This window comes from Mastomys coucha, unplaced genomic scaffold (genome assembly GCF_008632895.1).
Source record: "Mastomys coucha isolate ucsf_1 unplaced genomic scaffold, UCSF_Mcou_1 pScaffold3, whole genome shotgun sequence".
In the NCBI taxonomy this organism is placed as follows: Eukaryota; Metazoa; Chordata; class Mammalia; order Rodentia; family Muridae; genus Mastomys; species Mastomys coucha.
In genome coordinates, this window is record NW_022196909.1 from 47157248 (window position 1) to 47177431 (window position 20184).

The window sequence follows — 20184 nt, forward strand, 5'->3', positions numbered from 1 at the left end:
CACCACCGGCCGGCTTTTTTTTTTTTAAGATTTATTTTATCTATTTTATGTATATGAGTACATTGTAGTTGTACAGATGGCCATGAGCCATCGTTTGTGTGTGTGTGTGTGTGTGTGTGTGGCTGCTGGGAATTGAACTCAGTACCTCTGCCGGCCCCACTCGCTCCACTGTGGCTGTCTTCAGACGCACCAGAAAAGGGCATCAGATCTCATTATGGATGGTTGTGAGCCACCATGTGGTTTCTGGAATCCGAACTCAGGACCTTCGGAAGAGCAGTCAGTGCTGAGCCATCTCACCAGCCCCTCCGCGTCTTTTTAAAATGTTCTTTTTTAAAGATTATTTTATGCATATGGATGATTTGCTTGTATGTATGTAAATGCACCATGTGTAGTACCCGAGGAGGCCAGAAGAGGGCGTCGGATGTCCTGGGACTGGAGTTAGAGATGGCTATAAATTCATTCACACGTGGGGTCCTCAGCAAGAGCTAGCTGCTCTTAACCGCTGAGCCATCCCTCCAGCTCCGTTTCCAGTTTGCTTTTTTCTGTGTATGTGTGCGCCTGTGTTTATGTATGTGGTCCACACGTGCGCAGAAGCCCTGGGAGGTCAGAAGAGAAAATCAAATTCTTTGAAACTTGAGTTATAGGCAGTTGAGACTGCACAAGCATGCTGGGACTGCGTGCACATGCTGGGAAAGCCCAGCCCATTCTTCACGAGTACAGTTAGTATTCTTAACCACTAAATCATCTCTCCAGTTCCTATCCCTTTACATTTTTATTTTTAATCGTGTGTATGGGGCGTATGTGTATGCGTGGTTGGGAGATATCTGTATGTGAATATGGCGTGTATGGTGTATGTGTTCTGAACCCTAGTCCTCTGCAAGACAGCAACATGGCCTCGTAACGGATAAGACATCCACAAATTATCAAATATTTTGACCGTGACAGTTACTTTCAGGAGGAATAAAAAGAGGAGATAAATTGAAATGCCTTATAAGAGGATGACCAGGCAAGATGAACCTGATAAAGTCCAGGTCAGTGAGCCTATAGGGAGGTTGAAACAGGAAGAGAAGAAACAGGGCAGCGGCCCTGGGGCTGCAGGGTGGCTGGAGAGGCGATCAGAGAGGTCACCAGGCTCGAGGTCACACAGAGGGCACTGGCTTTCTGCTCTGAATATCATGGGAAGCCTTGGCAGTATTTTTGAACTGAGTTTGATCTGAGCCAAACTATTTATTTCAAGGGAATGAGTTGGAAAAAGGTAAGTTCTTTACTGATTCGCAAAGGGGAAGAAAAGGTAAATAGACAAATAAATAAATAAATAAAAAGCTTTCTTCCAGTAAGCTTTTCTCCAGTAAGTAGACTAGAGCAGGTTCCTGGTGTTCCACAGTGGAGCTGTGGGGGATGCGGACCCTAAGCTTCAACCAGGAGCTCACTTCCTGAGGTTTTGCATTTGAGTCATCTGGGTAGAAGTGGGGCTGAGTTCTAAACCTGGTTTAGGTTTCCAGGTTCAGAGAAGTCCAGGACGGTATCCCTACCCTCTGAGGAATGTACAGCGCAGTCTCCCAGAGGCCAAGGAAGGCGATCGCCCCTGGGGACAGAGGCTAAAAATGAAATCTTCAGATAGCATGGGACAGCTCAGTTATGTCTTGCTGGATTTTCTTCCAAAATCCTTCTACAAAACAGTAAAGTTTAAAAAAAAAAAAAATCAAGGGCTGGGCGGTGGTGGCACACACCTTTAATCCCAGCACTTGGGAGGCAGAGGCAGGCGGATTTCTGAGTTCAAGGCCAGCCTGGTCTACAGAGTGAGTTCCAGGACAGCCAGGGCTACACTGTCTCAAAATAAATAAATAAATAAATAGATAAAATCAAAAACTTGTAAAGCAGGTATGAACTTTTCTTCACCATGGGACCCTCCCCATCCCAACACCCACACCTCCCCCTCCCTTCCCTCTCCTCCTTTCCTCCCCTCCCCTTCCCCCTCCCCCTCCCCCAGGCTGGGAAACTTCAGCTCACAGGGATGGAGGTGGAGGGTTTGTAGCAAAGCCCCAGAGCGATTACCAGTCACCACTAAGATTTCCCACCCAGCAGGTCCCTCCCTCCCTCCCCTGTTCTTTTCTTTGTGTAAAGATTATTTATTTTATGTATGTGAGTACACTGTAGGTGTCTTCAGACACACCAGAGGAGGGCATCTGATCCCATTACAGATGGTTGCGAGCCACCATGTGGTTGCTGGGAATTGAACTCAGGGCTTCTGGAAGAACAGTCGGCGATCTTTTTTTTTCTTTTTTAAGTTTTTATTTATTTAATACATGAGCGCTCCTACTGCATATACATCTACAGGCCAGAAGAGGGCATGAGATCCCCTTCTAGATGGTGTGAGCCACCATGTGGTTGCTGGGAATTGAACTCAGGATTTCTGGAAGAAGGGACAGTGTTTCTAACCACTGAGCCATCTCTCCAGCCCCCTCCCCTGTTTCTTTCAAACAGCTCCTGGCAGCTGAACGCTAAGGGAAGAGCACATGTTCCTCCCCCCAGCCCCCCAAAAGTACAGGACCAAGGCCAGGGCACAATCTGGGAAGAGCACATCTTTCTCTAGCTTGCTGGTCTCCAGGAATCACGTTGGCTCCAATCCCATAAAGTAGAGAGAAACCCCCAGAAGCCTTTGACATTAGCCATAGCTGAGTGGGGACAGACTCACGGGTGAAGTTAGGCAGGCTGGACGCGCGTGGCACAATATTGTCACATCGGGGTAGACATCATCTACATTGCTCATGTAATGTATTACATTTATGGTGGATATTTTAAAAAATACTGGTTCTCATGTAACCTAGGCTGCCTGCCAACTTGATGTGTCACTGACGATGACCCGGAACTTCTGCGCCTCCTGCCTCCACCTCCCAAGCACTGGGATTAGGGGTGTGTGCCCATATTCGCAACAAGGAGCAAACTGAGAGCTTGTGCCTGCTGGGCGATCCTACTGACTGAGCCCCAGTTCCAGCCCCAGCCTTCATGGATATTGGGAGTTATTTTGGTTTTTGTTTTGGTTTCTTTGGTTTTTCGAGACAGAGTTTCTCCCTGTAGCCCTGGCTGTCCTGGAACTCACTCTGTAGACCAGGCTGGCCTCAAACTCAGAAGTCCTCCTGCCTACGTTTCCCAAGTGCTGGGATTAAAGGCGTGTGCCACCACTGCCGGACTTTGTATTACTTTTCTATTGCTGTGATAAAACACCATGGCTAGGGGCTGAAGAAATGGCTCCGTGTTCGTGAGCACCGATTGCTTTTCCAGAGGTCCTGAGTTCAATTCCCAGCACCCTCATGACAGACAGCTCACAACTGTCTGTGACTCCAGTTCCAGAGCACCGGGCAGCCTCTCACAGACAGGCAGACGGACCGCCAGCGCACGTCAAAATAAATAAATCTTTAAACAAGAACAACATCAGGACCAAGACAGCTCGTATAAGAAAGAGTTTATTTTACTTGGGCTTATGGTTCCAGAGTTAGGAGCCCATGATGGCGGAGTAGACTAGGCTTGAGAGCTGGAGGAGGAACCGCTGAGCTTAAACTGCGAACGTAAGCAGATAGCAAACTGGGAACCGCACGTGGCTTCGGACCCTCAAAGCTGGCCCCCGGTGACATACTTCCTCCAGTGGAAACCAGATCCAGTTGAAAGGTGCTAACAGGAGAGATGAACAATCCGCTTCAAGCCGTGTTCTTCCAGGAGAAAAGGGCTCTCAGGTCTGGTGGGTGACGTTCACCAGGTCATACGCGGTAGCAGAGCACGTGCCATAAGTGGGAACGGCGAGCGTCCCCCTCCAGCCTTGAAGGGCTGACGGCTATACCCCCGTCTTCCAGCAGGTGGCAGTGGAGCGCCTTAATGGAGACCCTTCTAAAATTCTGTCTCGGGGCAGCCGACCGCGAACCTTTTTTTTTTCCCAACTTATTTTTACTAGTAACAGACAAGGACGGGACCCTCAGGCTACGGGTGGGTGGCCTTAGCTGGCCCAGCCGCCGGCTAATGGGTGTCGAGTGATCAGGTCGGAGTGGGCTGTGGACACTTGCGGTCAGCCCCAGCGAGGCCAGCCAGGGTCGCGAGTGCACGGAGGAGGAGTCTGTGACAAAGCCTTCTTAAATCCATGACCATCTGGGCTCTTCTCACTCCCCACGTACCCATCACAGACACCATCCCAGACACGGGGCCCTCGGAGCACCCAGGCGGCGGCAGAAATTCCTCAAAACAACTGGGCCCTTTTGTTGTTGTTTTGTTTTTTAAACCTCTTTCAAAAACTACCGCCAAGATGGTTCGGTGAGGTGGCCCCATGGGAGCCCCCGGGCTTCCCTTTCCTGGCCCCTACGTGACACCAGCCACGTCGACACCTGCGCTGGAAGCTTTGAGTGGCTTCTGGTTTTGTTTTGTTTTGAGACAGGCTGTCATTATGTAGCTCTGCTGTGTAGATCAAACTGTTCTCAAGCTCTGCCCGCTTCTACCTCTGTCCCCCAAAAGCTGGAATTAAAGGGATACACACCCACATCTCCCCCCCCTTACATTTTGGTTTAATCTTTTGAGACACGGTGTCCTGTTGCTCAGGCTGGCCTCAAACTTCACTTGCAGCCAAGGACGACACTGAATTTCTACTCTTCCTAACTTTCTCCACTTGAGTACTTGGGATCACAGCTATGTGCCACACTGGTGTGTGGTCACAGGCATGGAACCCAGAGCCTCATGGGAACTATGCCAACTCTACCAACTGAGCCACATCCCCAGCTCTGAAGTTTTTTGTTTTCTTTTTTTTTTTTTAAGATTCTTTTGAAGATTTACTCTCTAAGCATGTGCTTTCCCCGCATGTGTACCGTGAACCGTGTACCACTTGTGTGCCCGAATCTGCTGAGGCCAGAAGAGGGAGCTGGAATCTCTGTTAGAGACTGTTGGGAGCCACCATGTGGGTTTGGTGAATTGAACTCAGGTCCTCTGGAAGAGTACTCTTAAACACAGAGCCATCTAAATTAAGATTTTTTTTTCTTTTTTCTTTTCTTTTTCTCCCCTGTCCGCTCCCCCTGTCCCACCCCTACTCCCCCCATCTATTTTTTTTTAGACTGGGCTCACCCTGCCCCACCCCTACCCCCATCTTTATTTTATTTTATTTTATTTTATTTTATTTTATTTAGACTGGGCTTCTCTTTGCAGCCCTGGAACTCACTCTGTAGACCAGGCTGGCCTCAAGCTCAGAGAGATCTGCTTGCCTCTGCCTCCATCCCAAGCGCTGGGACTAAAGGCTTGCGGGCCACTGCTGCCAGGCTCGAGCCACGTAGGGCTCAGAAGTGCTCCTCCTCCTCGGTCCGCGGAAGTGCTCCTCCACCTCGGTCCGTTTGGTCTTCCAGGCCTCCCCTTTCTTCTGAGTGTCTTTCCTCTTTGTCCCTCCTGGTCCCAGCTTGGACCTGAACACTGGGGTTCACATTCTGCTTGCCTCCTCAAGCTAAATAGAGCGTGCCTCAGTTTCTTTTTCCATAGTTTGAGATTAAGGTTCCACCCCCACATACTACAGGCTCTCATTCCAGTCCTAAGGCGCTGGGCTTGACGGACCTTCCAGAGCCTTCCAAGTGGGATACAAGTGACCGGTGACACCCACTTTAACCTCCGTCTGCCTGTGGCACCCTTATTTTCTCCTCCCAGAGGGCCCTGCTCTCTGTCCAGCATTCCCCAGGGAGCTCCTCCTCTCCATCTACGATTGCTTTTCCTCAGTCGCTGACCAGGTGCCATTGTGGATCATAGGCAAGTCCTGCAGATGAGGCTGATGGAGCCTTTGAGATGGCCAGGGGCCATTCCTCCATCCCTCCCACCCCTGCCCCTCCCGCTAGCCCTCCCACGGTGACTTGACGACGATATCCAGGGAGGAATGCTGCTCTTCTGCCCTGTGCACTGGTACCTCAGGCTGTGAGTATGGTTGGCCAAGATGCCAAAGGCCCACATTTAATCCACACAGATGCCAAACACTGAATCTTCACTGTTCTCCTTCCACTGTGGCCGCAGGTGGCTCAGACACTCTCCCAAGTGGCACAAAATGTTCCTGAGCTCTCCAGCCCTCCAGAAGGCCAGTGTGCCATCTGCCCCGTCACGTTGTCACATCACCTGACCTGAGGATGACCTGCTTCTCAGGGTTGAGGCTCCTGGAGGGGGGGGGTGCTTTTCTTCTCACTCAAGCAGCATCTACAGAGAGCCAACCGCATGCAAAGCTCCGTAGTAAACTAGGATCTATCCTAGGCCCTGCCCCGGGAAGTCTCAGGAATCTCTCATACCTACTGTGTGCCCTCCAGTATGGCCCCCGTTACCTACAAGCACCTGTAATAGTCCAAATTCATAGGTTTTCAGAGCCTAAAATACACTTAGCATAAAGGAAGACTAAAACACTTTGTTGATTGAATTAGTTGATAAAATTGCACATATAATTTTGATCCATTAGACTATATAACATGCTTTTGTGGGTGGTTGAGATGGGGTCTTGTATAGTCCAGGATGGCCCAAACTCAAAGCAACCTTCATATAGCCCTCATGAATCTCGAGATTACAGGTATGAGCCACCTACATGGAACTTACTACATGGAAATTACTTTTTAACCATTAAAAAGGTATCAATGGGGCTGGAGAGATGGCTCACCGGTTAAGAGCACTGACTGCTCTTCTGAAGGTCCTGAGTTCAACCATCTGTAATGAGATCTGATGCCCTCTTCTGGTGTGTCTGAAGACAGCGACAGTGTGAAAAAGTATCAAGTGTGCTGGGCGGTGGTGGCTTACGCCTTTAATCCCAGCACTAGGGAGGCAGAGACAGGCGGACTTCTGAGTTCAAGGCCAGCCTGGTCTACAGTGTGAGTTCCAGGACAGCCAGGGCTACACAGAGAAACCCTGACTCGAAAAACAAGCAAACAAAAAAAGCTACCACGTAGGACTGGAGGGATGGCTCAGTGGTTAGGAGTACTTCCTGCTTCCCGGAGGACCTAGGTTCAGTTCCAGCACTCAGGTTTGAGGCCAGCTTGGGTTACAATATCAAGGTCCAGGCTAGCCCTTGTCTCAAAAATTCACAACAAGGGCTAGAGCCCTGGCTGCTCTTGCAGAGGACTTGGGTTCAGGCCCCAGCAGCCACATGGTGGCTCACACTATCTGTGACTCCAGTTCCAGTGGATCCATCCACCTCTTCTGCCGTTCAAAGGCACCAAGCGTACAAACGGTGCACAGGCTTGCATGCAGGCAAGCAGCCATACACATAAACAAACAAACAAGTGATGGTTTCCATGAGCGTGGCCCCCATGGGCTCATTTGTTTGAGTGCTTGGTCACTGGGGGTGGGCTTTGAGGTTTCAAAAGTCCATCATTCCCAGTTAGCTCTCTCTCTCTGCCTCCTGCTGTGGCTGGGATGTGAACTCTCAGCTCCTGCACCAGCACCATGCCTGCCTGCCTGCCTGCTAGCTACACTCCTGCCATGATTGTCACAGACCCTAACACTCTGGAATTGTTTTTTTTTTTTTTTAAGATTTTATTTATTTTATGTATATGACTACACTGTAGCTGTCTTCAGACACACCAGAAGAGGGCATGAGATCCCATTACAGATGGTTAAGAGCCACCATGTGGTTGCTGGGATTTGAACACAGGACCTTCGGCAGAGCAGCCAGTGCTCTTAACCGCTGAGCCATCTCTCCAGCCCAACACTCTGGAATTGTAATCTCCTAACACACTCTTTCTTGTTTAAGTGGCCTTGGTCACAGTGCTTTGGCTAACACACACAACACTCCCCAAACCAAATGACCCTGAGATCCTGAGCAGAGCTGGCTCTGTACCCCAAACACCCCCAGTCGGCTCTCTAATTGTCTTATTGGTCAGACTGGCTGGTGGAGCTTGGGGGACGGGGCACTGCTGGGAAGATTTTTAACTCAAAGTCTGTCTGTCAGTCCATCCCATCTCTCCTCCATCCTGTGCCCCTCCCAGTCCCCAGTTAGACACCAAACCCAGGACCCCCTTAGGTGAACCTTCTGCTCTACTACTAAGCTCAATCACAAATTCTAAAGCTAGAAGTGGAGACTGAGGTCAGAGGTCACAGGTGACCCGGGCCTGGGGAGGCAGCATTGAAGGAAGCAGAGAGGCGGGAAGCCATCAGGACTGGACATGCCATCTGCCGGGGGAGTACTGAGAGATAGGGTTGGGGAGAGGCGGGCCAGAGAGCGCACCAGCCCAGCCCCTGGTTACAATCAAAAGCCCCAACTCAGTCTGGACTGCCGCTCTCCTGTCCTTCCCGACCACGTGCAGGAAGGGAGCACTGCGATCTCTCGTAGTAAACATCCTTTTGAGTTTTTGGCTTTGTACCCGGTCTGCTTTTCTTCCAGCTTAGAAAACCCACAAGCTTCAGCCTGTGCACTCAGCCCTCCTTCTGCTCAAACCTCAGCTCTCTGGGGAGGACGACGGATGGCTTCCGGGTATTGGCAAATGAATCTGTACTAAAGTGGGAATGTCACATGGAAAGCCCTAGTGAACCAGCAGAGCCCAGACACAAAATTGGGAGAGAAAGAAGGGGTGGGGAGCAGAACTGAGCTAGCCCACGATTGGCTGGGTAAAACGCTGCCATGTTCTGTCCCCACTCTTGGCTCTTTCTCCAGGGCAAAGGAGTCCTTCTTCCCAGAAAGACTCAAAAATCTTTTTTTTTTAATATATTTTATTTATTTATTTATTTATTTATTTATTTTGGTTTTTCGAGACAGGGTTTCTCTGTGTAGCCCTGGCTGTCCTGGAACTCAACTCTGTAGACCAGGCTGGCCTCGAACTCAGAAATCTGCCTGCCTCTGCCTCCCAAGTGCTGGGATTAAAGGCGTGTGCCACCACTGCCAGGCAAGACTCAAAAATCTTAAGGGACTCAGCTTGCAATAGCCAGATGGGGCCGCAAGTCATTTTATGCCCCTCCGATGCTTCCCTGAGATCCAGACCCATTCTGTACTTCTATGGTTGCTGGGGACAGGGCCACTCTCCCTACTACAAGCTGTCCCCAGACTATACTGTCCATCCCAGGGGCAGCCTTGGTGGGAAGCCAGCAGGGGTGTTCAGTGGAACCTCCCTTCCACAAACCCCGAAGAGGGGAGGAGCCTCAGATGGCTGCTGCCCCCACATCAGGCCTGAAGGAAGGGTGTGGGACTCAGGGGATGTGGGTAGAGGGGAGGAGCCTCAGACAGCCGCTGCCCCCACCTCAGGCCTGAAGGAAGGGTGTGGGACTCGGGGATGTGGGTAGGGTAGGAAACCTTTGGTGTCTTTAGGTAAATAAAGACTCCAAGGATTTTGGAAAGCGGGGTGACCTAAGAGTTGGCTAGTATTGGGCTTGGGACCCAGGACTGAGGGCACGGTACAACTGAAGCCTGCTGGGAACCTGTACTGTATGAGGTGTGGAAAGTACATAGAGCTAAGTATAGTGTTTATGCTGGGCTGCTCCAGGAAGCCCCGGGGACCTGGCCTGTCATCCAGTGACTAGCCAGGTGTCTTCTATTCAATGAAATCAGTTTGCTATGCGGGTCACCAGGCCCTGTTCAACCTGAACACTCTAAGTTGGATAGCCAGTCGGCCAGTGAGGTCTCTCTGGAGTGAATCAGAGTAAGAATTCGATCAGGGCTGAACCAGGAGTGGCCCTGAGTACATGCCTTGGTTCCCCCATCACGCCTGTAGAAACACCTACGGCAAAGCTGGGCAGTGGTGGCGCACACATTTAATCCCAGCGCTTGGGAGGCAGAGGCAGGCGGATTTCTGAGTTCGAGGCCAGCCTGGTCTACACAGTGAGTTCCAGGACACCCAGGGCTACACAGAGAAACCCTGTCTCAAAAAACAAAAAAACAAACAAAACAAAACAAAAAAACCCCACCTACGGCATGGGAGTTACTGGGAGCCAGTGTCTCAGTGGCCCTTGAGAAGGACCTCAGATAGATGCTGGCCAGCATCCCTTGAGCCCTCTCAAGAAGTTAACAGGAAAGGACAAAGGAGGGGTGACCCTCCCTCACCAGGATTTCTGACAGGTTCCCAGTCTTGATGAGTCCCTCCTTGTGACAGGTTCTGAGGATAACAGTGGGGTTCTGCCTGGTGGCACGCTGGTCTTATGGTGCCCACTCCTTCCCTGGGGGAAATGCCAAGCAGCCTGGCTGGGTACAGAGACACTGGTCCCAGATGAGCTTCCTCCATGGGGCGCCCGGGCTGCCTGGAGATTCTGGGGGGTGGTCAGGGATTTTCCTCCCGGAGGTAAACCATCTGTTGTGTCAGTTCTCAGCTGGGAACCTGTGCTCCCTGGGGTGCTGGAGAGGACACAGTGAGGTGTGGCTGAAAGATGCTTGGCATTCTCAGCTCAAAGTGAGCTCCCAGCAGGGGAGAACCAAGGCCCGGGGCCAGGAGACCTGATGTGAGCGAGGTCAAGGTGCTTCTGGGTCCTTGGTCCCCGCATCCTCTCTGCACTATGTGCCAGGATGGACATCGAAGGGAGGGACCGTGACCTCTAAGCTGACAGAATTCTAAGATCTGACTCCCACTGGGCTCCTGTAAGCCAGCAATGATGGACGGGCCTGGACAGAGCTGGACCACACTGATCAGTGTGGGAGACGAGGCAAAAGCGAGAAGATCCAATGAGGACTCAGTCAGGTAAAAATGCAAGTTTTAGAAATTATTAAGATTGAAACAAGATCTCATTATGTAGACCAGGTTGGCCTTAAAGTCACAGAGAGATCTACCTGCTTCTGCCTTCTGAGTGCTGGAATTAAAGACCTGTGTCACTATACCCAGCTCTGGCTGCTCTTGCAGAGGACTCAGGCTCCCGGGAGGCAGAGGCAGGTGGATTTCTGAGCTCGAGGCCAGCCTGGTCTACAGAGTGAGCTCCAGGACAGCCAGGGCTACACAGAGAAACCCTGCCTCGAAAAACAAAAACAAAACAAAAAAACAAAAATCAAACAAAAAAAAAACCAAACACCAAACAACAACAAAAAACAAAAACAAAAAAACCCAAAAAACTATTTCTAAAAGGGGGCCAGCAAGATGGCTCCGTGGATAACGTATTTGCTGCTAAGCTGACAACTTTAGTTCAATCCCTAGGACCCACATGGTGGGAGCAGAGAACAGAACCCCAGCAAGCTGTCCCGTGACCCACACACCCTGTGGAACTCAATGGCCGCCTTCTCTTCGTTCCATAGGAAATGAAGGAGAGGAAAGCCAACTGATTGAAATCCCACAAGCCATTTAAGGCCCAAGGTCTGGGCCTTAGAGCCTCTACGGGTCCTTCCTCCCCCAGGAGCCCTGGATATGGAAGAGATGTCCCCTTCGTCCTTAGGACGGCATGAAGAACTCTGGTGGCTTCAAGTCAGCTCTTAAATACGTAATTCCCATTTATTTAAAGTTCCGTCAGTCTGTATACACTATTTATATTAAAAACACAGGAAGCTGGGGCTCCTAGCAAAAATATACATTTCAGTTTTGGAGACTTCAGACCCTGAGAGGAGCTGCATCCTCAGCACCAGACCTGGGCGGGGCGGAGCGGAGCGGGGTGGGGCGGAGCGGAGCAGGGCGGGTGGGGGCGGGGCAGGGTATGCAGCTCCATTCACAGCCTGGGCCCCGAGACCTGATCAGTAGAGGTGGGGGACAGGGAGCGTGCTAGCGGGGAATAAACTGGCAACAGGCCAATGCACTGGCAGGAGCTGGCCCTGGGCTCACTACCTCTCCAAGCCACAAAGGACTGGACAGGGATCCTCAAAGCCCAGGTGTCCAGTGCTTTTCTCCAGGGATCCTGGCTGGTGGATCCCTGTGGGCCCAGCCAGGATCTACTGGGCTGGGCCAAGTGTGGGAGCACCCGGCAGGCTTCAAGCCACTTGAAGCAGCAGCTGGGAGCTGGTGACCAGCCAGGCCAAAAAGAGAAGGCTGCAGAGCTGCTGGTATGTGTGAGTGGGAGAGGGGACAGGGTCGGAGGAGCCCTGGCAGCTCTGCAGGGCAGAATATCCCAGTCTGCTCACAGACTACCAGTCCTAGGTGCAGGGCCCCGTGGCTGTACCCCAGTGGCCTTGGGGAAGGCACAGTAGGGGCTCTGGAGTGACCGAGAGTTGACCCAGTGACTACACTGAGGCAGCTGCAGGAGCAGGTGTGCCAGCATCTCCCAGAAAGAAGTACAGCTATGGTCCCGGGACGTTCCTGGTACTGGGATCTGCCAGTCTGGATGCTGCTACAGGGTAGAGGAGGCAGGGGTGCTGATGGAGGGGCTTCTGACCCTGGGAACCCTGGGAAGCCCGAGTCCTAGCATCAGAACTAAGTGTGCTGCTCATTCTGGCCAGCCCCTACCCCTTCCTTTCAATGGGGCTGCTGGACTGCATCTGGAGGGGACATCTCCAGGCAGCACAAGGGCCATCAGTGACAATGACCTAGGACACTGGCGAGAAGAGAGGAGGGTGCCAGAGTAAGAGTGAGTGCCTAGGGTTGAGACAGCTTGGGAATATGGCTCCCGGCCCAGGCTCCTTGCCCACTCTCCAGAGGCGGAGCCCTGTGGTGGTGGCCACAGGCTGGGATGGCAGTCGGTCCAGGCCCGGCTTCTTGGAAAGCTGGGCCCAGACAGAACGTAGTGTTTCTTTGGATGGCTCATGTCTTTGAAGAGGAGACAGCGGAGAGGCAGGACCGGGCCAGCGCAGGCCCCTAGGCTGCTGGTGAGCATCCCGACAGGTTCAGTGATGTGAATCAGACAGATGTGGGGACAGGTGGGGGAGGAGCAAGGGCGCTGGGGAGACAGCAAGAACAGGAAGTGCTGGGGAGAAAAGGGGATGGGGACAGAGGGTGAGAGTCTGGGCCGGGTGTCTGGAGTGTTGTGAGCAGGCTCTAGCGGCTTGGGCTGTGGCCAGTGCCTGTGGGCTGGTCCTCTGAACAGTCCATGGCTGGGCCCAGCGGAGCCTGTGGGGAGGCCTGGGCTGCAGCCTCAGTACATGTCCTTGTAGATTTCCTGGAGCAGGGGGTGCAGCAAGGTCTCACTCTCCGTCTTCTTTAGCCATTGCATCATCTGCGCATGCTCAGTGACCAGCTGCCGCAGGTCGGCCATCTTCTGCAGCAGCTTGGGGAAGAGGTACTGGCTGTCGGGGTGGTTGACCTGCAGATGGAATTCTAGAGCCCGCAGAATGGTGTCCTGGATGGCTTCTACCTGTGGCACATTCATGAGGCCTGGCCGGTCTGTGGGGACACAGGGTAGGAGTCATCTCCGGCGGGGACCGCCATGCTCTGTGGCTAGCCCCACCCCTGGGTATTCATCCATTCTGTCTCTGACCAGTTGATTTTCCTGATCTACAGGGCTGCGTGATTCCTGGCTACAGCACCCGGCACCCAGATTCAGAGCCTGCCTCTGTGGGAGAGCATCCTGGTGGCTCTGGGCTTCAGTGTCCTTAACCCAGATGCTGTGAGGACCAAGTGAGTTAAAGCGAGGATGGTTCTGCCTGAAGTGAGTCCTACCCCCCTATAGGGGAACAGCCTTACCCCTGTATTATATTGGACTAGAAAAATGTGAAAGTACAGGACAGCCAGGGCTACACAGAGAAACCCTGTCTCAAAAAAAAAATGTGAAAGTAATACAGAAATTTCTCCGCTACCCACAAATGGTGTATTTCTTCTCCTGGCACCCCAGTGGCCTCCCGAGTCCATTCCGCCATCCAGCTGTAACCCCAGCAAGGCCAACTTCTCTGTACCTCTGTCTGTCCAGCAAGATGCTCTACACATACATGTGCTCTGTGCTACACTGTCTGAGGTCCGGCTTGGTCCCTTGCAGGGAGGCCCCGCCCCCTCACCTCCGCACAGAATGATGGCCGCGATGAAAAGTGCCAGGTCACTGTCATCGAGCTCCAGCGCGTTGAACTTGACAGCAAACTCGAACTTGGGCTCAATGATGTCACTGAAGGGCTTACGGAGGCTGCGCAAGAACTCATGGGTGACGAAGCCACTACCATTGGCCACCAGCAGCCCGTCTTTGTTGACGATAGAGGCCAACATGGCAAAGATGGCCTCATGCACGCCGTACTTGAGGAGGGTCACCTGGTCGTTGAGGAAGAGGCTGCTGAAGTTGGGGATGTTCTTGGCGAACTCGGTGAGCTCTCGGACCGTCTCCACCGTGGTGGACTGGCAGCGGTAGAACACGTGCACGCTGATCTCGTTGTAGGGCGGCAGCCCGTTCACCAGCTGCTTCCACACCAGGCCCTTCTCTGCCTGCCACAGTGTCTCGATGTCGTGGATGACAAAGGGCTGAAAACCAGGCCCATCAGAGGCCAGGCCTGGGGAAGGACGGGGACCCCGCCCTCGTGTGCCCCGAACCCCACCTCATGGCTGGGCTGGCCAGTGACACTCACTGCGTTGTGGCTGGACTTGCCAGTAAGGATGCTCCGGGCCTTCTTTTTGGTCATGTTGAAGTTTTTCAGGTAGGCGTTGTAGATGTGCTTGGAGAAGGCCTTCAGGTCGGCCAGCTGGGGATTGTGCTGGCACCCCTCGCTGGCCGCCAGCCCCGCCACCAGCTTCCTCTTCTCGGCCTCTGGCATCCGTCCAAAGCGGATAGCTGCGTAGGGGGTGGGGGGCCAGTCATGGGGGGCCGGCCAGGGGCCAGCACCTCTCCTTTCCCCGCTCCTCTCAGGTGTGGAGGTGAGCCCGGGGTCCTCAGAGGCCCCATAGCCAGCAATGTGAGGGCAGACGGGGCCACACATAGTCAGCTCCCCGTCAGCCTTGGCTGACTTGGCTGGAGCTGGCCAGGCATGGCAACTAGAGAGCAGGATCCACACCTGAGCGTGGCTCTTCCCCTTTCCATTATATGGCTTTCTTCCTTCACTGTCTTTGTGGGTCAGGGAAAATGGAGAGCCTTAAGACTTACTAGAACAAGGAGGGGCATTCGCTATGAGCAGTCAGAAGCCAGAGGCTTGGGCTGCAGTGGTAATTCCTGTGAAACAGCTGGGGGTGAGGAGGCAGGCAGAGGTGAATCCCAGGAGCTCCCAGACAATGAGAGAATGGCTCGGAAGTTTAAGCAGGAGGCTCCCTATTCTCTGGAAGCCCAAGGCAAGGATGGCTCCTGGAAGTCTCTGACTACCAAGAAATTCCTACCGGAGTGCTGGCCGCTGCCACACGGTCATACACTGGCTCCTGCCCACCCCCCACAATTCAGGACCGGGGGAAACCCTGCTCTGTCAGGCTCAAGTGTGGGGAGCAGTGTTGGCAACCCCATCTCTGCTGGGCTTGTCACCCGAAGCCACACGGGGTGAGCCACAGGCACAGGGAGCTGGCACCAGCCCAGGCCTGTGAGGTCTGAGGTTATGTGACCTGACATCGGTATCAGCCACCAAGAGCAAGTGCACACACAGCCCTGCCAGGCGCAGGTGTTGGGCGCCCTCTGATAGCTTGGGGGGGGGGGGGTTAGCCCGCGCTGCGCAGGCGCCCTCTGTGCCCTGGGTTAGCTCCACTGCGCAGGCTCCCTCTGGGGCTCTGAGTCAGCCGCGCTGCGCAGGCGCCCTCACCGTTGTGCGACATGCCGAGCGCCAGGCACTTCTGGAAGCGGCAGTACTGACACTTGTTGCGGTTCTTCTTCTGGATCTTGCAGATCCGATCGCACTTCTCATACTCGAGCTTCATGCGGATTGTCCGGCGGAAGAAGCCCTGCGGGACCAAGGACGTTAGGAGCCTGCGATGCCCCAGGGCCCAGAGGCAAGTAAGGACACAAAAAGGCTGAATGAAATTGGGAGTGATGGGGAACTTTTTTTTTTTTTTTTTTTTTTTTTTTTTTTTTTTTTTTTTTTGGTTTTTCGAGACAGGGTTTCTCTGTGTAGCCTTGGCTGTCTTGGAACTCACTCTGTAGACCAGGCTGGCCTCGAACTCAGAGATCCGCCTGCCTCTGCCTCCCAAGTACTGGGATTAAAGGCGTGCGCCACCACAGCTCGGCCATTTAAAAAAACAAAACAAAACAAAAAACCATGATTTATTTTCATTGATGCGTTGCCTGCATTTATGTCTATGTGAGGAGTATCACACATCTGAAATGGAGTAAAAGATGGTTTTGAGCAGCCATGTAGGTTCTACTGGGAATTGAACCTGGGTCCTCTGAAAGAATAGCCAGTGCTCTTAACCAATGAAATTCCCCTCCAGCCCCTAGGGGAAATTTTTTGGGGGGAGGATAGGAAAGAAGAAAAAGTATCCTTACTTAAAAAAAAAAAGAAAAAAAAAAAAAGATTAATGGTCTGGAGAGATGGCCCAGCGGTTAAGAGCACTGACTGTTCTTCTAGAGGTCCTGAGTTCAAATCCCAGCAACCACGTGGTGGCTCACAACCATCTGTAATGAGATCTGATGCCCTCTTCTGGTGTGTCTGAAGACAGCGACAGTGTACTTACATATATATATAATAAGTAAATAAGTCTTAAAAAGATTAATGTGTTTATTTTATGTATGTGAGTACACTATTGTTTTCAGACATACCAGAAAAGATCATTGGATCCCGGCGCAGATGGTTGTGAGCCACCACTTGGGTGATGGGAACTCATGACCTCTGGAAGAGCAGTCAGTGCTCTTAACCACTGAGCCATCTCTCCAACCCCCCTACCCCTAATTTTTTTTCTGGTTTTGTGTTTTTATTGGGGTTTATCATGGGCAGGAGCTGCCACCACAAGGGAAGCCCCTCCCACCAAGCGGGTTTCTCTAATCCTCCTGCCCTTTCTCTGTGCAGCTAGCAGCAGCCTCAGGCTCCTCCTTAGAAAATCTCCTTCTCTCCTTGGGGGTGGTGAGCTTGCTGCCTCTTCTGGTTCCCTGGCCGCTTCCTCCTGGGTGAGGGCTTCTTTCTCTTAGGAGCACTTATGCTGTTAGTGGCCGTCTCGTCAAGATCACTGGCCACCACCCCACCTCCCAGATTTTAAGGGCTGGCTATGCTGGTACATGGCCTTAATCCCAGCTCTTGGGAGACAGAGGATCTTTGTGAGTTTGCGGCCACCCAGTTTACATAGTGAGTCCCAGGATAGCCAGGGCTAAACAGTAAAACCCTATCTCAACAAAACAAACAAAATTAGTAATAATTTAAAATTATAACCCTTTTGTTTTCATAAGAGTTTGGTTTTTTAAAAAACATTTTTATTTATTTATTTACTTTGATGTGTGCACGTAAAGGTCAGCAGACAAGGGAAGAATTGGGGGCTGCAGAACTGGCTCAGCGGGTAAGAGCACTGACTGCTCGTACAGAGGTCCTGAATTCAATTCCCAACATCCTGTAATGGTATCCCATGCCTTCTTCTGCTGTGTCTGAAGAGAGTGACAGTGTACTCATATACATAAAATAAATACATCTTTTTTTTAAAAAAAAAGGGGGGGGGGAGAATTAGTTCCCTCTTTCCATGTCAGTTCTTAGAAACGGAACTCAGGTCACCAGGCTAGGCAGCAAGCATCCCTGCACACTGCGCCATCTTTCTAGCCTAATTTTGAGCTGGTCCTCTTGCCTTTACCCCCCAGTCACTAGGATGATGGTGTACAGCACCATGCCCAGTTTTTGTGGTGATGCGGCTTCCCACAGGCAGGCAAGCATATTCCCAACCCCACATGGCGATTTGAAAGATAGACTTTAATGTGTGTGCATCTGTATGTGGGTGCGCGTGTGCCTGTGTGGGTGCATGCCTGTTGAGTGTGGGTGACAGCAGGCTGGGAGAGGACTGGAACCGGGGTCACAGGAGATTGTGAAACACCCAACATGGTTGCTGGAAATCTGGAAGAGCAGCAGGTGCTCCTCAGCACTGAGCCACCTCTCTCCATCCCTTTAGATGGCACTTGCATGAAATCATTTGTGAAATTCTGATGGTGTGTCATTAGAACAACCTAGAAACCTCACTCTTGTCAAAGATCCTCTTAAGACCCAAGGCCCTGGAAACTGACTTCACAGACACTCAGCCTCACTCTTTCCTTCCTGTTTGTTGGAGCCCAGGTCCCAGAGCTGGCCATCCCCAGTGTCTGAGTACATAGCTGGGTCAGCAGGCAGGTGTCCATTTGGACACCTGCCTTTTTTTCTCTTGTATGACCCAGAGCTCAGGCCTGTAGGGAACCAAAGAGTTTTGCTGGAGGTATTTTCAGGGTCCTACCTGAAACAGGTAAACCCCGTGCCCCTCAGTCCGTACCTTGCACCCCTCGCACGCGTGGACCCCGTAGTGGAAGCCAGAGGCCTTGTCCCCGCACACCCGACATTCCATGTTGAGGCTGCCGCTTGAGGCCCCATCACAGCCCATCTGCAGCTGGTCCAGCAGGGAGGAAGGGGAGGAATTCTGGGAGAGATCTGCAGATACAGGACAGAGGGTCAGTTAAACAACCAGCTCCCAGACCTCCGAGCCAGGTGGAAGGAAGAGTGCAGCCCAGAGCTCAGCCAGCCACAGGTGGTGTGACCCGAGGAGAAGCTTCAAGCGCCCAGTCTCCTCCAGGAGCACAGGGTGGAGGGCAGCCCTGCCAGTGAGTGAGACCCATGGCAGGCTGGCGGGCGAGTAGCTACAGCCTCCCTGACTGGGCGAGGAGGGGCCTGGTGGGTTTTGGGCAAACAGCATCTTTAGTGGGTCCTGGATGATGGTGGGGTGGGGTGTGTCTGCTGGGAACTGTAGGAGTGTAGAGCTCCGCCCAGCAGGCCCCCATCCCAGGAGTTCTAGTCCCTGTGGACCTCAGGGGTGCTGTCAGGGATCTCTCAGGAGCCTCTAGCCCACTCCTAAAAGTCCTGCCATGCAAGCGCAGCACCAACTTGCGCTGTTCTATTGAGTGCATGGAGGTATGGGCTGAGGTTTCAACACTGGTAAGGACAGTGGGAGGCTGTGGCTGCAGTGTCACAGGGATGGACCTGCTGTCACACAACAGTCAAGACCATTCCCGTGAACCTCTTCTGAGTCTATTTTGAGATTTAGGGATGAGACTGCCTTGGGCCTCAGTCGCCTGGCTCCATACACCACTCATCCATCTCTGTTCGCTGGCCTTACAGTCTGGGCTCGCTCCTGGGGCTGTAGACTCACTTCCTCAGAGACAGGCACCAACTCTCCCGGCTAGTGACAGGCACTCAAGCAGGAGAAAGATGCCAGCCACGTGACCAAGCAGACCAGCACTCCCAGCCTGCACCTGTGGCCACAGCAGGAGAACCCAGGCAGCAGGAGGCCATGGGGGCTGTAGCCATCCCAGACGTTAAAGTTTGGGTGTGTTACATAAGGTCATAAGTGGCCCAGGACCCTGGTTCACACCGACTGTTATTCCAAAGGTATAAATGCCCTCCGGCCCCAGCTGAGGAGAGCTGATCCCCTCATTTTCTCTGGCAGGCTGTTCTGGAAGGTAAAGCAGCTTTGGACTTCCTGGTAGTCTCACCATCTGACGGGGGTGGGGTCTGTGTGCTCCATGCACCAGGCGTGAGTTCTGGGAGGGAAGGGCACATGGAAGCCCAAGGCTGAGAAGCCGTGGGTACCAAGCTCCTGGTAAGTTCCACAGCTCACAGCGGGTCTGCGTTCTCCGCAGCAAGCTCCTCTTGTGCATGTAGGGCCAGGAGGAGCCTGGTATAGCCTCTCCTGTCCCCACATCCATAGCTGTCTCTGGCTCTGGTGCTGGGGTTGGGGGTGGGGTGTCTCAGGACCCTATTGGCTACCCGAGGCGGTGGGGGGCGGGGATTACCAGAGAGAAGCAGGTGCAGCTCACCAGGCGGTGTGAGCTGTGGAATGCCTCAGCCGGGGTCAGGGCTGGTTAGCAGAACTCCAGGCCGGCTGATACACAAGGCCAGAGAGACAGGACCCGTGGGGACAGTGTCATGTGAATATGTGCACTGGGCAGATAGAAACCGTGTCTGGGTGGCTTTTCCAAAAACAATGGCTGCGTTTCTCCCTGGCTGATCACTTAGCTTCAGGATTTGTTCTCACACCACCACAGCATCACCCCCAAGAGAATGAACCCGCCGGAGGCACGGGGCCTGGAGGTGAAGGTCCCGCGCCTTTTCTGTTCCATCCCGGTCGGAGTACAGCAGATCGGTGACTAATCGAGTGCGTGTTGGGATTCTGTGAGACCCCTCCTCACACAGAACACTGCCCTGAGCTCCTCAGGTTGAGGGTGCGAAAGGCTGGCCTTGCTGTGTGGGCACTGCCTGCCTGCTTCGGTATTGTCTTTTCTCTAGTGTCCCTTCCTGCTTTCTCTCTTTACTTTTTTTTTTTTTTT

The 20184-nt window shown here is 52.8% G+C and overlaps 1 protein-coding gene and 1 long non-coding RNA gene across 3 annotated transcripts in view; one reads left to right on the forward strand and one right to left on the reverse strand.

Annotated features, from left to right (window-relative positions):
- Positions 1-11355: 11355 nt before the first annotated feature.
- The window catches only part of Ppard (peroxisome proliferator activated receptor delta), a 67508-nt gene continuing 58679 nt past the window's right edge, over positions 11356-20184 (reverse strand). The window contains exons 4-8 of one of the 2 annotated variants that reach the window (XM_031346735.1): positions 18138-18292; positions 15509-15647; positions 14360-14562; positions 13805-14255; positions 11356-13196 (exon numbers count right to left, since the gene is read on the reverse strand). In XM_031346735.1, the coding sequence (XP_031202595.1) occupies positions 12949-13196; positions 13805-14255; positions 14360-14562; positions 15509-15647; positions 18138-18292 (1196 nt within the window). In that variant the 3' untranslated portion in view covers positions 11356-12948. Of the gene's footprint in view, positions 13197-13705; positions 14256-14359; positions 14563-15508; positions 15648-18137; positions 18293-20184 lie in introns of both variants that reach the window. The other variant, XM_031346734.1, reaches the window with a different exon arrangement.
- The window catches only part of LOC116074317, an 11655-nt gene continuing 6972 nt past the window's right edge, over positions 15502-20184 (forward strand). Inside the window, exon 1 of the long non-coding RNA XR_004112171.1 lies at positions 15502-15699. This is a non-coding gene — a long non-coding RNA (uncharacterized LOC116074317). The remainder of the gene's footprint in view (positions 15700-20184) is intronic.